At 50.6% G+C, this 15,990-nt stretch overlaps 4 protein-coding genes across 4 annotated transcripts; 1 reads left to right on the top strand and 3 right to left on the bottom strand.

Annotated features, from left to right (window-relative positions):
- Window positions 1-666: 666 nt before the first annotated feature.
- N7518_001313 (putative transcription factor) lies at window positions 667-2,907 on the bottom strand (the record flags this gene model as incomplete). Its single annotated transcript, XM_057182241.1, has 1 exon — window positions 667-2,907. One exon carries the CDS (start codon window positions 2,905-2,907, stop codon window positions 667-669), a length of 2,241 nt encoding a protein of 746 aa, XP_057043691.1.
- Window positions 2,908-3,806: 899 nt separating this feature from the next.
- Window positions 3,807-4,559, bottom strand: N7518_001312 (Nitroreductase; the record flags this gene model as incomplete). Its single annotated transcript, XM_057182240.1, has 1 exon — window positions 3,807-4,559. One exon carries the CDS (start codon window positions 4,557-4,559, stop codon window positions 3,807-3,809), a length of 753 nt encoding a protein of 250 aa, XP_057043690.1.
- A 387-nt stretch (window positions 4,560-4,946) lies between these two features.
- N7518_001311 (MFS transporter) lies at window positions 4,947-6,527 on the top strand (the record flags this gene model as incomplete). The annotated part of the gene is made up of 1 exon (XM_057182239.1): window positions 4,947-6,527. One exon carries the CDS (start codon window positions 4,947-4,949, stop codon window positions 6,525-6,527), a length of 1,581 nt encoding a protein of 526 aa, XP_057043689.1.
- Window positions 6,528-7,235: 708 nt separating this feature from the next.
- N7518_001310 (polyketide synthase) lies at window positions 7,236-14,400 on the bottom strand (the record flags this gene model as incomplete). Its single annotated transcript, XM_057182238.1, has 12 exons — window positions 7,236-8,201; window positions 8,287-9,059; window positions 9,109-9,652; window positions 9,717-10,845; window positions 10,898-11,154; window positions 11,207-11,888; window positions 11,941-11,969; window positions 12,019-12,300; window positions 12,347-12,531; window positions 12,587-12,926; window positions 12,984-13,345; window positions 13,464-14,400. 12 exons carry the CDS (start codon window positions 14,398-14,400, stop codon window positions 7,236-7,238), a joined length of 6,486 nt encoding a protein of 2,161 aa, XP_057043688.1.
- Between the last annotated feature and the right edge of the window lie 1,590 nt (window positions 14,401-15,990).

Below are 15,990 nucleotides of genomic sequence, written 5' to 3'. Positions count from 1 at the left end.
GTTTAGGAACGGCATATTTCCCATGCAACGCAATGAATAGCAATGGGTCAGGAGCTACTGAACCCTTAGTAGGATTTGTGGCCTTAGGCCTCTGCCAAGTGTCGGATGAAAAACACGGCACGTTACCACTAGGCTAAAAAGGTGCACACCTTACTTAGTAAGGATAACTAGTGTATTTCTCGTTCTGACACCAAGAGAAGGTTACCATAGGTCGTTAACTAGTACTACTTCTTCTTATAACTAACATAACCATTCTGCATAACTCTATCTACTAAAATGGTGAAGTATTCACTCCATATCTAATTAACAATTAACAAGTCTCTATAGGTGCCTGATGCCTCACGCGACCAACCATTAATGCTAGCTTTAGGCGTTTGTGGCACTTTCGCCTGCGCGAGCCCATCGTAATCCGTCTCGCCAGTGTCGCATTCTTTCAGCAATGACACTCATTCATACCGTACCGTAGCAGCAAACCATTTCCGTGTTCCGTAAGCGGCTGTAACCATAATATTCGCTCCTCGGACTTTTAGGACGAGGAAGATAAAATCGTTGACGACGAAGGCGAGGCCTTCTTCAAGAAGACAAACAACGAGAAAGAATACCAAGCCGACTTCCGCGTCGTTCCAGAAGGTGATGGCGTGGTCGATACACGGCTAGGGGCAAGTCTTAAGAGTCACCAAACTGCATGGTGACCGAGTTGAAGTCGCGGGTGTTGATTTGCGAGACTGAAGACATAAAGGTTGTGAAGGGAACGTTCCCATAGAGATCATTGGACTCGGGGCCGGTCTCGATGGCGGCCGGGGACGTCTGCTGCTCCTCGAGCAATGACGCGAGAAGGTCCCAGCCCATCAGGTTTTCATGGGCAACTGCACATGCGCCCTGCGCCTTCATGTTCTGCAGGCTGTGGACGAGCGACTGGACAATTCCCTTTGCAGAGAAGGAGGTCGGGCAGGTGGGGGAAAAGAACTCGAAAACCGCCTGGGCACGCGTAAGGGAGTCGAGCGCCCGCGGCAATACGGAGCTGAGCAAGTTGCCAGATACGTAGGCTACGATTGTCAACGTCGCGTTCCAGAGCGGTTGGATGACCTCTGACCAGCCGTAGAAGATGTCAGACATGGAGCAGACGGTGAAGACCGTGTCGACAATAATGGTTGCGTGGTGGAGGGCGCTAGAAATGTGCAGCTCCACGCACGGCTGCCGAGAGTCGGGCGGGGTGATCATGCTGCTAGTGTCATTGGAGTGGGCGTAGCGGAGACGGATGAAGGGACGCTGGATCAGCGTGTACGCGTTGTGATAGTGAAGCCCCAAGAGCACCGCTTGCCGCCGCAGCCAGTTGGGTAGAGTCAGATCAAAGCCAAGCATCTCACTATTGCCGGAGCACTGGCTCAGGAGTAACTCTGAGGGTAGTTGGTCATGCCAGACCTCGAGCTTTTGGAGAGCAGACGAGAGTTTTAGGGCGTGATGTTCGAGGAAGGCCGGGCTATTGCCGCCGTCGTTGTCGTCGACAAGGTCCGCGGTCGAGACACATGCGCCAATGTCAGTCACAATGACAGCGAGGTTAACCAAATGGATCGAGTACGCGTAGGCGTTCATGCCATCCTCCCGTGGGGAGGAAACGTAGCGGGCAAGAGCGTCCTCAGCAGGAAGGGGGCATTTGACGAGGCTCTTTTGGCTGGCGGGGGGCATGTCAAGCTGCAGCGAGCACTGAAGATCCAGGGAGAAGAGTACCCACCACAACTGCATTCGAGCAGTCTTTCCCGCCTCGGGCAGATGGCTCGGTTGCGGTCGATGGAGTTTGGCGATGTAGGCCTTGCGGACAGTGATGCCGAGCAGGTTGTATGCGTCACGGAAAGCGTTGCCCTTCACGAGGTACAGGATCATGAGAACGTGGCATCGTAGGGCCTCCAAGGTAACCTCTGTGTTGGTCCTCATGCACTCACGACAGCGATGGAAGTGCTCAAAGCCGGACCAGGTGGCTTCCGGTGGGAGGGCGGCGTGATAGTACTGCCGGGAGGGCGACTGCACGAGACCCAATACCCGCCCAGCAAGGCCAGTTACATGGCTATGCTGTATGCCCAGAGCGATCATTGAATCGACAAGAGCGCTACTTGCCGAATACTCATCATACATGACCGGTGGCGGCAGAGCGTCGAGCTCGGCGAATTCCGTCTTGCTCATGATCGGCAGAAGCGGGTGGCAAACCTCCCAGAAAAGCTGGAGATAATAGCTCCGCTGGCTTTTGAGAAGCACATTCGATGCAAGCAGGTGGTCCCCCGAGGGAATGGTGGGATGCGGGAGCTGGGGGAAGAGGCAACCTCCAAGGGCAGAGCTATATGAAAAGGCCGGCTGCCCACTGGCAAAGAAGCCTTGGATATGAGCAAGATTGAAACATTCCTTGGTGACATTATCCTGCGGGGTTCTTGTCGCCCACATATTGTCCTTGTCCATGTTTATGCGAGATGGAGGAACATTAGGGCTGATCGGGCTGGTGTTGGTGGTGGTGGAGCTGCTGGTGCTGGCCCTGTTGTCGTGACATGCAGCGTGAGTAGGCGAGGGTGATGACGGTCTTGGTGGGGGTACTGCCGATGACGTGGATTTCGCGTGGTCGGCGTCGATGTTGGTATGAGAGAAGCGTGGAGGGGTGTATGACACGACGCACTTTGTTTTGATGCCGACGCACTGTGCGCAGGGCTTCTGCTCATCGCACTTGATGCGATGTAGGCGGCAGCGGTCACATGCCCTGGCGGCCTTTTGCCGCTTGGCCAGGGGATAGACTGCGTCTGCGGGGTCAGGGTTAGAGTCTGCATTGCTAATCATGTTGTTGTTCTTGCTGCGGGCCCGAACCGATCCGGAGCCTTTCGTTTGGCTGTCTGCCTTTGCAGGCGCGGCAGAGAATCTGTGAAACATGGAGGCTCTGTTGCACTCTACATGGAGGAACTTGGTAATTATTATATGTCCAGAAGTTGGGGGCCCTGCAGGAGAATGTATGATGCCATGTCAGCTTTAAGATAAGCCTCGTCCAAGACCTCGGGATCCACAAACCTTGGACATAGCTTCGGTCCGTGTGTGCATCCGTGGATCCATCTTAACCTTGAGAGATAGAAATCTAAACGGGAAATGGGGCCACAGGCCAATAATATGGTGCTAGGAATAATGCCGCCCTCAGCCTTCCTTAATGGTAAACCTAATTGTCATACCGCCTTCCCCTTCCGCCTCAACCCTGTCGATCTGCCGACCAATGAACCTCCAAACAGCCACTTGGGCGCTTTGATTTGTTCCTAGGGCGCTTTCTACCTACTATTTATGTATGTACCTAGATAGATACCTTGTTAGGCACTCAGCACGTCATTTGCTACGTGGTGCGTTGTTATGGCCTAGACCCAACATTATCTCGCTTAGTTTCTCCTTTACTCCGTAGATTGCTTAGTGCCTCGGAGTGAGATCATGAGATCTCTTGGCTACTTGTAACTGTTTCCTATTCTAGTTAGCCTGTTATTTGGTGGGATACAAATCACATTTGATTGCAGTTGCGTTTGGCGCCATGAGTTGGTGTTGCCCAAAATAGATTAGCTCATGCGCTCTAACCCTTATTCGGCAGAGGGCGTCCAGAAGGCACTGAAGTTCTTGAATGTAGGCAGATGAAGGAGCAGAACGTTGTGAATTTCGATACGATGCGAAGCGCTTTATCTTGAAGTTCGAATACGACTTCACTTGCTATTTACTCCCTCGTGAATATTGTTCATCCGATCTGGTAAGTGAACAGACACGCTTCCAGACCCTCCGTCAATCATTCGTTCCTCTGTCAATCACGCTTTACCTCCGAACACCTGCAGCCTCTGCTCCAAGGGGAGCTTCTGTAGCTTCTCTCCCGGCGTGCTGCCATCCTTGGGAACCCCAAACACCATTTGTGCCTTCAGTTTCCAGTCCGATGGAACACTCCACATATTCTGCACCTCGGCGTCAATGAGGGGGTTGTAGTGCTGCAGGTTGACTCCTAGTCCGAGGGCCTCAAGGGCGGTCCATAGGTAGTACTGGTGCATGCCATTGCTCTGCTGCACCCATTCGTCCGTCTTGTCCTTGTAAATTTCCGGGGCATGCTCCTTCATCGCGGCCGCGCACTTTTGGTCGTCCCAGAACAGGATGGTACCGTAGGCGCCGGCAAAGTTGGCGATGCGGTCCTTGGTGCCTTCATTCCAGCGTTCCTCGCCAATTCTCGCCAGTAGCGCGCCAGCGGTTATAGACCAGAGTTGTTTATGGTCATTTCCAAATAAAACCGTCAGTCGGACCGACTGATTGTCAAAGGCCGATGGGACGGTCAAGAGGGCGGCCTCGGCCAGCTTGACAACGGTGCTGTCGGGGACCGTCGTCTTTGATTCGAGAGCTCGAATAGTGCGGCGCTTCTGGGTTGCTTCGGTGAAGCTTATTTTGACAATTGGAGATGCCATTGCGAGAGTTGCAAGAGTTGCGAGACTGGATGATGTTGAAGCTTTGGTAAAGGCTCGGGAAGTTGAGTGAAAGACGACAAAGGCCATGACCACATGAGCCAATTTTGTAGCCATAGCCTTGGAGAGTGAGATAAACGAACTCTACAAACATTTTCTAAATTCGTCAGCGGGAATCAAGATTGGTAATGGGAGGTTGATCTGTATACCTATAGTGTCCCGGAACTGAGCCCAAAAATTACCGGATTTAGGTATCGGCCCCACATTGGCCCCACATTGGTCCGGAAGGAAATGTAGAATTGCCACATACAGTAATATGTTTTCCCCGGAAGGCTTATGGCATAGAATATCCATTTATGGATGGATGTTGAATTCTTGATTGGAAATCTGCATTGGAAATTGCGATTGGAAATGTTGTATACTGGATCTTAAGTCAACCCCAGCGGGCCGCTTTATAGTCCTTGTCGAGACTGCGACTGTCACTCTCTTTCACCAGCACGAGCAATGGATTTTGTCAGGCGCAACTTCCCAATGTCCACCTCGACGACCGTAGTGGAGCCGGACGAGGAGCTCTTCTTTGACAAGGATGGCCACCTCGAGTTTGCACCAAACGACCCTGAGAACCCGAAGAACTACTCGTTTGGACGGAAGTGCTATATCACCACCATCGCTATCTCCCTCGTTATGAATGCCACTTTCTCCTCCTCTGCCCCATCCGGATCTTTTCAGGGTATTAGTAACGACCTCCACGTCTCTGCCGAGGCCGCTGGACTCGTCACCACCCTCTTCCTCCTAGGCTATTGCGCCGGTCCGCTTTTCTGGGCGCCTTTGTCCGAGTTCTACGGGCGTCGCTGGATCTTCTACATCTCCTTCACCATGTATCTCGCCTTTGGTTTCCTATGCGCCTTTACCCCTAGTTTTGCTGGGCTCTTGGTCGGCCGTTTTCTGACTGGCACGGCTGTCAGTGCCGCCCTAACGAATGCACCCGGGATCCTCGCGGACATATGGGGACCCGTTGAGCGTGGTAACGCCATGATCCTATTTGCCACAATGACATTCGTGGGACCTGCTCTTGGGCCAGTGGTCAGTGGGTTCCTTCAAGTAAAGGAGACATGGCGTTGGACCTTCTATGTGCTCCTCTGGATGGCAGGTGCCACCGAGCTTCTACTCATCACTCTTCCGGAAACCCTTCCCATGATGGCCCTGCGCAACAAGGCTCGTCGCCTACGAAAAATACCCGGCAAGGGGAGCATCAAGGCTCCGGTCGAGACATCAGATCGTTCCCTGGGAGGCATTTTCACGGTGGCCCTGACAAGGCCATGGAGACTTCTCATCGACCCAATCAGCTTCTTCGTCGCCATTTACTACGCCGTCGTCTATACTCTGCTGTACATGCTTTTCAGCATCTACCCCATTGTCTTCCAGCAGAAACGTGGTTGGAACGCCGGCGTCGGCGAGTTGCCACTGATCGGCACAGTCATCGGCGCCTGTCTCGGCGGCCTCGTGCTCTTCATCAATAGCCAAATAAACCAGAGAAAGGGCACCAGAAACTACAAATCTGTTCCAGAAGATCGTCTTCCCGGCGCTATGGTTGGTGGGGTTATGTTCGCCGTGACGATATTTTGGTTCGCTTGGACGGCGGAATACAACTCAGTCCACTGGGCCGTGCCGACTGTGGCGGGAACCTTCCTCGCAACTTCAATCCTCCTCATATTTGTCGTTTTCATTAACTATATTATCGACTCGTACCTCATGTATGCCGCATCCGCCATTGCAGCAAATACCGTCCTGCGGTCTGCCTGCGCCGCGGCATCCCCACTATTCACACAGTATATGTTCGATGCACTCGGTGTGGGTGGAGCTGGATCGCTCATCGGAGGAGTTGGCGTGCTGCTGATGCCCATACCTTTCGTTTTTTATAGGTACGGCGCGGTTATCCGGGCGCGGTCCAAGTTTGCACCGACGGACGAGATGCCTCGCCCGCCTACGGATGAGGAAAAGGCCGTGAATAGCGGATTGCCAAGCCAGACCCCTGAACAGGAGGATAAACCGGTTGATAAAAATACAGGGAGTACGAACGAGTGAATCATTCTTAAGGCGGCATGGAGTGGCGTGTCTGTGTTTGCAATCTAAGCATCGATATCTAATAAGTATACGCATGAGAATCACAATTCTAAAATCCTACAAGGAGTTGAGCAGATACGAATTCGCAGCTTCTCTGTTAAGGGCTCTACAGAGTAGAAAGATAGCAATATGGTATTTTGTAATTTTTACAGTGGGACCTCCGAAATATTGGGCCAAAGGAATGTACCTGAGTTCACCGTCTTTCGGATTCTGCCGCTTCTGCCAGTTTAAAACACCTCGAGGTCGGCGGCAGTATATTCAATATGAAGGCGGTATAAAAGGACGGTCTATTTAGGACCTCCAAAATATTGGGCCAGGCTAATGTACCCACTGTACCACGTGACCCAGCACCCCCTTCAGAAGCGGCTACGGTAGCTAGTCTAATACATAATCATTCTTCCCCTGAGCTGGTTACTGGTAACTATAACATAAACTCATCCATAACTAGTTATTTACGAGAGTTTCAATGGACATGTCGACAACGTGGGATCCAGGTTCACTTGCAAAGTTCCACCTCGGTGTTCGACATAAAAGCTTACGACCTCTGAATTACAACCTCTGAATTGTACGGGCATCCATTATGGATTGATTATAATCGAATACATTGGCGCATAAATATGAAGAGATACCATTTATGTACAAGGCAAGCCAGCAACACAGTCTCCCACTTTACGACTCAAATCGACCTTCCAACAGAGCACACGCCTCCAGTACGCGCTTCGACACCTCACGGATGTTTTCCGAATCGAAGGCCCGGAAGTGGTTACCTGGGATGTCGAAGCAGCGCACCTTGGTACCAGTCAGGACCTCCCAGTCGACCGTAGCGGTTCTCACGTCCGATCTGTCCTGCAGCCATGCATTCTCAATGGAATTCGGGTTCATAACACCTCGCGGGTCACTAGTATCTCCGTCTCGCCGCCAGCCTTCAACGGAGCGGAGCAAGACTACTGGCGGTGCTGGAAAATCAGAGCAGTGCATAGGCTTGTACACGCCGAGAAGGGCAGCGCATGACAAAAAGTTCCGACGCGTAAGCTCTCGGATGGTCTTTCCCATTGCATGAGACGAGATCTCTGCTCCACCGGTGATGGTTTCAATGATATCAGCGGAGAGAGGCTGATGATCCAATGGTGGTGGCGAGTCGATGAGGACCACGCCTTTCACGGCGTGGTTCGTCGCCATCAGGATCCTTGCCGCCTCGAACGCGACGACGCCACCAAAAGACCAACCGCCGACAAGGCAAGGGCCTTTAGTAGTGTGACGGATTGTGTGCGCGTAGCTTTCAGCCATCTGGCGGAGGCTGAACCAACCATCTGCGGTGTCGATGAACTTGGGATCGTGCAGGGCATATGTTTGGCGGTCGAGGAATTGCAAACGGTGGTACTGCATACACACACCACTACCATCGTGAATCAGAAACAGTGGGAGAGAGTGGGGGCTGACAGACGGGCCGCTCTTGATGACTTCAGGCTGTTCAGAAAGCTTGAGCGCACGTGTCACCTTCTGCACCATGGCGGCATCTAGCTCTAGGTCAATCAGACGCGGGAAAGGAAGAGCTTCGTTTATTTCAGAGTCTTTGCGCGAGTGGCTCTGCGAGGAAGACTTCATTACCCCTTGGACTTGATTATGCACGCCATGCTATAATTGAACATGGGTTAGCCAAGCACGAACCTTGCTCGATGGACTCAGCTTACATCTAGGAGGCCTCTGGCAGAGCACATACCAATCTTTCAACGTCGCCAACTGTGCGACAATTTGAGAGGTTTGCAGCAGAGGCGGTCTTCCTATCCTTGCAAAATTCCTCGAGGCGAGCTTCAAGTTCCAGGATCATGAGAGAGTCGATGCCGAGATGATGGAGATCCGAGCTTGACGAAATGTTGTCTGGACTAGTCCCACAAGTGTCTGCGATGATTGTAGAAACATCGCTCTTGTTGACTGGCCTAATCATCATACTAGGGGGTGTGTTGGGGACGCTAGACGTTGAGCCAGTCGGCAGTCCCGGGGGCGGAGTGATTGGAGGAGACAGAGGGACTTGAACAGCGCAGACTCGCTCAATGTCTCCGACCTTCCGGCAGTCCTCCAATTCTGAGGTACTGACTTGGGGGAATTGGGTCGCAATCTCAGACTGCAGCTCGATCATCATGAGGGAATCGTATCCAAGACTCTCGAGGCTTGTAGCTTCGGAAATTATCGATAGTTGAACTCCACAAGTCGTGGCAATCATTGCCCTTACTGTCGGACCAGACGCAGCAGGCATTGCAATCTTGATTGGGCCCTGATCCGAGAGAGCATAGAGTGGCACGCTGGCAGCGACTTCAGCCTTACGGGCCGAGCCGCCTGAAAGCTTTTTTGCGGTGATGGCGAGAGCCCTGCCAATCTTCGAGAGCTCAATCTGCTGGAATGCCATGCCTTTGAACACTGCTAAAACTCCTTGGGAGTCAATGGCATAGGCATCTGCAATCGTCAAACCTTGGCTGGCAAGGTTGTTGAGAGTGCCTAGAATGTTAGATTACGCTCTAAACAAATAGTGAGCCGCACTACTTACAATGGACCTCGAATATGTCTCCGGGAGCAAGAGAACTTCGAAGGACAGTGGCAGATGCCACCTCCTTACACATGCACAGAATATGGGTGCCGACCCTGATGTTGGCAGCGAAGCCTGCAACATGCAACAAGACGTCCATGAAAATGGCGTTCGCAGCAGGCAGACCAGACGTACCAATTCGGTAATCGGGATACTGGCAGATGGCGTGGGTATCTCCACTTGCTCCATCGATCCGAATTGACTTCACTCGCTGGTATGGCTCAGAATAGGTTACCACACGGGTGAAGACTAGTTCGTACATGGCTCTCTTCATAAGCATCTCCTGTAAGCCTCGTGTCGTGTTTGAAACCATGTGCTCCGTCTTCCGAACCAGCATAGGCACAAGACGGGCGTACTTTTTCTGCAGCGCCGGACTTGACCTGCGCTTCAAGATTCCCTTGCAGTGCGATGTGCCTAGATTTGGCCCAAATTTGTTGTCGTAAGAAAGGATATCAAACTCATAGAATCCGCGAGAGTCGTCAAGTGGCTTCAAGATGGCTCTCACCTGAACAAGCGTTAGCGATAAATGACTTGGAGGATCACGCAGATTGAAGAGAAGCAGAACTTACCGTTGTGGCGGGCTCCTCATGATGCAACAATGGTGCAACGTAGGTCACCTTAGACAAACTCCAGATGTGAGCTACCGCGGATTCAGGCTCGAGGTCTCTCACTGCCGACAGTGCAATCTGATGATATACCGAAGCTGGACAAAGGGCGTGCTCTGCAACCAAGTGGCCAGTGATAAAATCTTTCAAGAGATACAACGGCGTATCATAAATCGCAGACCTGTCATCCAACGTCGGTTGGCTTACCGTCTGGGCGATGAAACTGTCGCTTCTAATGACGGGTCGGACAGCCTCGGCGTCAATTTTTTTCGCTGCCGCTTCGGATGGATAGTGGATGCCGAACTCTTGTTTGGAGAATGGAATGCCAGGGAGGTCAACTAGAAGCGGCTTTGACATACCACTGAAGGGTTTGCGCCAATCGATGCCGGTAGAAGTTGTATATAAATTAGACAAAAGTTGTGCCATGGTATTCGAAGGTGAATTGCCTTGCCGCAGAGTAGGGAAAAGGTCGACCGATGTTTTGTCGAGACACGTACCCAGCATAGGCAGCAATGATGGGTGTGGGCCAATCTCAATCCATCTCTTAGCCGTTGATCCGGTGTTGGTAGTGAAGAATTGTTGAAGTCCTTTGTGAAAGTTCACTGTCTGTCGACAGTGCAAGGCGAAGTACTCTTTCGTGAAGACAATTTCGCCGGCTTGAACGGTACGTCCGAGAACGTTCGAGACCACCGGAATATTTGGTCGGCCTAGATCAATAGTGGAGGCAAATTCGGTAAGCTCGGAGAGAATAGGGTCCATTGCCTTGGAGTGGTAGGCCATGGGCACATCAAGCAGCTTGCTTTTAGCCTTGAGGTTTTCACGAATATACTCCTTGAGGATTTGAAGCTGCTGGGTCAGGCCACCGACAACGCAATCATTTGCGCCATTGTCGCATGAGATTGAGAGGCCAGAGAAGGCCTCCGAGCTTTGGAGCAAATATTCCACAGTGCCGGCGCTAGCATTGACAGCGAGCATGGAGGTAGTTTGAAGCTGACATTGCTCCATCATTAACTTCGCACGATGAGCGACCAAACCGAGCCCGCTGAAAGTGTCAAGAACTCCAGCAATAACTAGGGCGGCATACTCTCCGAGACTATAATTGATGGTCAATGGGCATTTCTACACACACAAAAAAGCAAACTCACCTGTGTCCTACGACGGCACTAGGAACAATGTTCCACGACATAACTAGTTCCGCAAGGGCAACTTCTAAGACAAAAATCGCTGATTGGAACGCTTGTAGCTTCTCACTCTCCGTGAGGTGCTCGCTTCCAGTGTCGGCAGCGCTGATGATATGGACACACCCAGGGTAGTTGCGTTCTTTAAGATAGGCATCACATTCCCGGACTGTTTTTGCGAAACTTGGGTAAATTCCCATGAGCTCAGCACCCATGCCCATGTACTTTAAGGTGTTAGTCATGCAAACCGGTGTGGCGGGAAGGTTCCAGGCATACCTGTGACCCCTGGCCAGAAAACGCAAAGACGGCTTTCGGCTCCTTGACCGCTGACTCGGATATGTTGTGAGGTATCGCTGTTTGGAGCTTTTCTACCAAGTCATCATGGGAGGTTGCGACCACCGCAATGCGCATATCATATATCTGGCGCCGGCTTGTGCTTGTTGCACAAATGTCTCGGAGCGAGTCAAACCTGCCCTTGTTCATAATATATGAAATAAATCCATCACGAAGCTTTGTTAGAGAAGCTATGCTCTTAGTAGAGCATCCAAAGACGTAGCTGAGCGGGCTATCACTTCCTAACTCCACTGGTTGCTTGGCTGGGATGTACTCCTGCAAGAGGACCGCTCCGTTGGATCCTCCGGCACCAAAGTTGTTTAGCATCGCCATACGTGGCTGGCCATCGACTTGTGGCCATGGTACTCCCTCTCTATTAATGACAGCGCCATCATCTCCAAGATTTCGGATGCGTGGGTTCAGCACCTTGAGGGAAATTTGAGGGGGGATGTGGTTGTGCTTCATCATAAGGACCAGTTTCGCCAGTCCGGCAGCGCCAGAAGCAGCCTCGCAGTGGCCAATATTGGCTTTGATGGATGTCAAGTGAAGGAGGTTATCCGGTGATCTTTCCTGACAGAGAACGCGCCGCACACTCTCCAGCTCCACTGGGTCTCCAGCCTGGGTACTGTCGAAAGTTAACATCGACGTTCCATCTCTATTTGACAGTGGAGACTTACCCAGTGCCATGTAACTCTATCGCAGTGATCTAATGCTATATTAGTAAATACACGTATTTAAAAGCCAGATGACATTACCATGTGAGGGTCAATTCTCGTTTTCCGGAAAACGTGTTTGAACAGCTCTTCCTGTGTAGGGACGTGAGGATGCGTAATGGAATGCGTGTTACCACTCTGGTTGATTTCCACAGCTTTGATGATTGCGTGGATTCGATCCCCGTCTGATATCGCATCGCTGACCCTCTTGATGACGAAGGCGCCACACCCTTCAGCACGACAATACCCGTCGGCAGATGCATCGAACGCTTTGCATTGACCCGATGGGCTCAAAAAGTGTGCACGATCAAGGCCAAGGTACATCTTAGAAGCGTTAGCGGGACCAAATACCACGAAAGAAGGAACCTACATCGGGACTTGTGATTATGTTAACGGCGCCAACGAGCGCGGCGCGGCAGTCTCCGGCAATGATCGATCTGGCAGCTTGGTGCAAAGCGACTATAGAAGACGAGCAAGCCGTGTCCAATGTTATGGACGGTCCACTCCACCCAAAGACATACGAGATGCGTGCGCTCTGAAAGGTCCGCAGTGTGCCTTCTCACGTTAGAACAACGGTTTGTTCATACAGAGCAATTTCGTGTAAGCATACCTGGGCTGTAGTAAACATCAATGTCGTTCTTCATATTAGCGGGGTAATCCAGCGTGGCATTGCCAATCCAACAACCGAACGTATCACGATCGTTCGAAGGTGTCGAGTCCGGCACGTAGCCTGAATTTTCAAGTGCCCTGAACGCCGTCTGTAGCATGATACGCTGCTGCAAATCCATTGAGCGAGCTTCACGTGGGGATATGTCAAAGAGGCCATTATCGAATTGAAAGGGGTTGTGAAGGAAGTTACCGTATCTAGTGTTTAGGGTACGATTAGCGTTACCGTCCTTCAACTCCTTTGCGTGGTAAAAGTCGTTGATGTGGAATCTTGACTCCGGTATCTATGAGCTCAGCGAATAGGTAAGTGACTGTACAATCGAGCCGAGATTTAGACAGACCTCTGAGCATGAATTCACGCCGCCAACCAAATTTGCCCATAATGAGTCTACATCGGACGCGTCCGGGAGGTCGACTGCCATGCCCACAATGGCAATATCGTCTGGCTCCAGTCTAGAAGCTTCGCCGTATGATTTGAGAGCCCTAGGGAGCGAAGTCACATCCCGTATTTTTACGTTGCTTGGTAATTGGAAAGCCGATGTTGACATGCCGTAACCGGGTCCCATGTTCAAAATCTCAATGGACGTCCCGAATTCAGAGGAGGCAGAAGCCTTTTGTACACCGGCGAAGATTGAGGTTTGAACCGAGACCCAGTCTACAGGATGAAGCATTATCATATCCAAGATGGCGTTGATGATAGTACCTGAGTATAAGTTAGTTTCGGAACGGCCACAAGACAGGAGCGACATATGGTGCACAGGAATGTTCATTCAGGATGCAGCTCTTAGAAAGAGTATGTACGTTCCGAGAATGGCGCTTACCTAGAGGCTCTGACTCGATGTAGTTCATTGGCTGTCCATCGATTGTGGAGAGCAATGGGGCAACAAAACCTACAGACGTCAACATCGACGAGCATCGCTGTTTCAGATCTTCGTATATGTTTTCCTTGAGAGCAGTAAGCCTATTGTGGACATGGTAAAGCGCTCGGACGTTGGTTGTTCGTGTGCGGCACTTGGAAGGGAGTTCGTCGGAAAGGAATTTCTGCAGTTGTTCGCCAGTCCCACTTAAGGTCACGCAATTGAGCGAGTTGAAAGCAGTCACAAAAACAGTTTGGTCGACGATCTTGTAAATGGTCAGCACAAGCCAGTAACGAACCGGATGAATGGACATGGCGGTTACCTGCGGTGTCGAGGCGGCGATTATTTCTTGGGCACCTTTGGCATCGATCCCATCGACAACAACGCTCCAAGGAAGGGTTGGCTCACAGTCGTTAAGGGCCAGGTAAGACCTTCGATAACTTTCGCTGCGGATCCCGAGCCAGACAGAGACATAGAAGAGGTCCTGAGCTCGAGACAGAAACTCAATTGGATTGCGAGACGTAGAAACGACGGCAGCGGGGAGGAGGCCAGCGCAAAAGCCAGCAACCTCAAGCAATTCGCCATGCTGTGGTAGTTGACCGAGGCATCTTAGGATCTGAGATAGGTATAGGGCGACGTGTTGAATTACCACATTTCCATAGTAGTGTTCTTTGGGGGATAGCAGTTTGGCAGGGGTGTCAAAGTCCTCAAGGTGAATCTCATGTGAGAGAATGCCGGAGCGCATTGCGTAGAAGACTTCAGCGTGGAAGATAGCATGGCAAGCCTGCAAAAGGAGCTGAGACTCGGCTAGCAACGCATCGCGCGCCGATGCGTCGAGGCTGGGCTTTGAGAAGAGGATATCGGAGCCAAGGCCGGCAAAGACGGGTGTAAAAAGTGACATAGTTCAAACGTTGTACTGAGCCTTTTCTTTTTGACAGAAGAGGGCTTGAACAAGACCTGGACTGCAATATATACAAGCATGGTCACGAACGCTTTATCATCGATCGTGGTGTCATCCGAGCACAAGGTCATGCTAGGGTCTATTTGGAGCAATTGTCAACCGCGAAAGGAAAGATATATAATATTACCCAATCGGGTTAGACCAAGGTGATCGTGCTAATCCGGAAGGGCGGGAAAGAGAACAAACGCACCTGGGGAAGACTCTGTTCCTCCAAGGAGTAAGAGAAGAAGGGCGGCGCTGGACTTTTGGTAAATTGGCTGCGCAAAACTGCAGCGGATTTGCTATTCCCTAATTCAATAGTTCTACCTTGTATTGCTAGTCGGAGTGTTGTGCGGTATACCAACATGATATGATACATATACTACGAAGGTGTATAGTGGACTGGTCTTATAGCCTAATTGGGACTAGCTCTTACTAGTTTTACAGTGACTGTTCATAAGTTTTAACACCCCCTAGCCCCACACCCCTAGATTATGTAATATTCTGCCAGTCTAAAACTCCATAAATTGAAACTAGTATCTACTAATATGGCGTATACCATCCCTGACTGTCAATAATAGCCTGTATTCGGTGAAGCATTGTCTCAGAGATGCTTTAGGTACTCTGGATCAATCATTTCCCATGCTTGCTGCGCATTTTGTACGGCGGTGTAGACTGTATAGGAAGGCGGTATTTGGGTGGGGCTTTAGGGGTGTTAAAACTTATGAACAGTCACTGTAGACTGGCAGGAAATTAAAATACCTGAATTACTATGACAGATCTACTAACTAGTAAGCAGAGTACCAAAGTTTTTGAGAACGGCCTGAAAGTTGAAACATGAAGCCATTTATCCCCGCCATAGTCCTGTACTTTCCCGGAGAAAAGCTGATAGCGCCACTGATACCACTGACACCAAGGCCTAAAACGTTTAGAAAGCTAAGCCTAGATTTCAATACAAAGTCCCCATTTCTACCGACCGTATGAACTTCGAACTCTCCGTATCCTCTAGCTCCGGTATGGCCAAGTGCCCATGGTAACAGCTTCATCTTTTCAATGCGTACGGAGTACTTACTGTCAGAATCTAGGATGAATACTGTTATTTTTCATTCCTGATACAGTTGGGTCACGTGACTGACCAGGATGGTTTTTCGCCCGAAAAACCAGTCCCGCAGTTTTTCGCCCGAAAAACATCCTTTCATTTTGTTTTGTTTGTTTTGATTACTAAGTTGTCCACAAGATTGTCATGTTTTAGGACTATTGTCATTTTTAGAGAGTTAGAGAATTTATTGAGATTTTTCTGCCACATATACAATCGCCTTACCACCGTTTTTCCGTCACTTACAAAAGATGGCGGTGTCAAAGGCGGTCTAAAACTGGTAAGAGCTAGTCCCAATTAGGCTATAAAACCAGTAAAATCAGGCATCCGGCTGTTGGCCGCTATATACCTTCGTACATATACCATTGAGATAGTATTCTAATACCTTTAAGATACATTATTGAAATACATATATAGTCTCGTATTGTAAAACGGAAACCGCCTCACTTCCCTTC

This window comes from Penicillium psychrosexuale (assembly GCF_028828465.1).
Source record: "Penicillium psychrosexuale strain IBT 29551 chromosome Unknown utg000002l, whole genome shotgun sequence".
Classification (NCBI taxonomy): Eukaryota; Fungi; Ascomycota; class Eurotiomycetes; order Eurotiales; family Aspergillaceae; genus Penicillium; species Penicillium psychrosexuale.
This window is presented reverse-complemented; position numbering and strand designations above follow the sequence as displayed.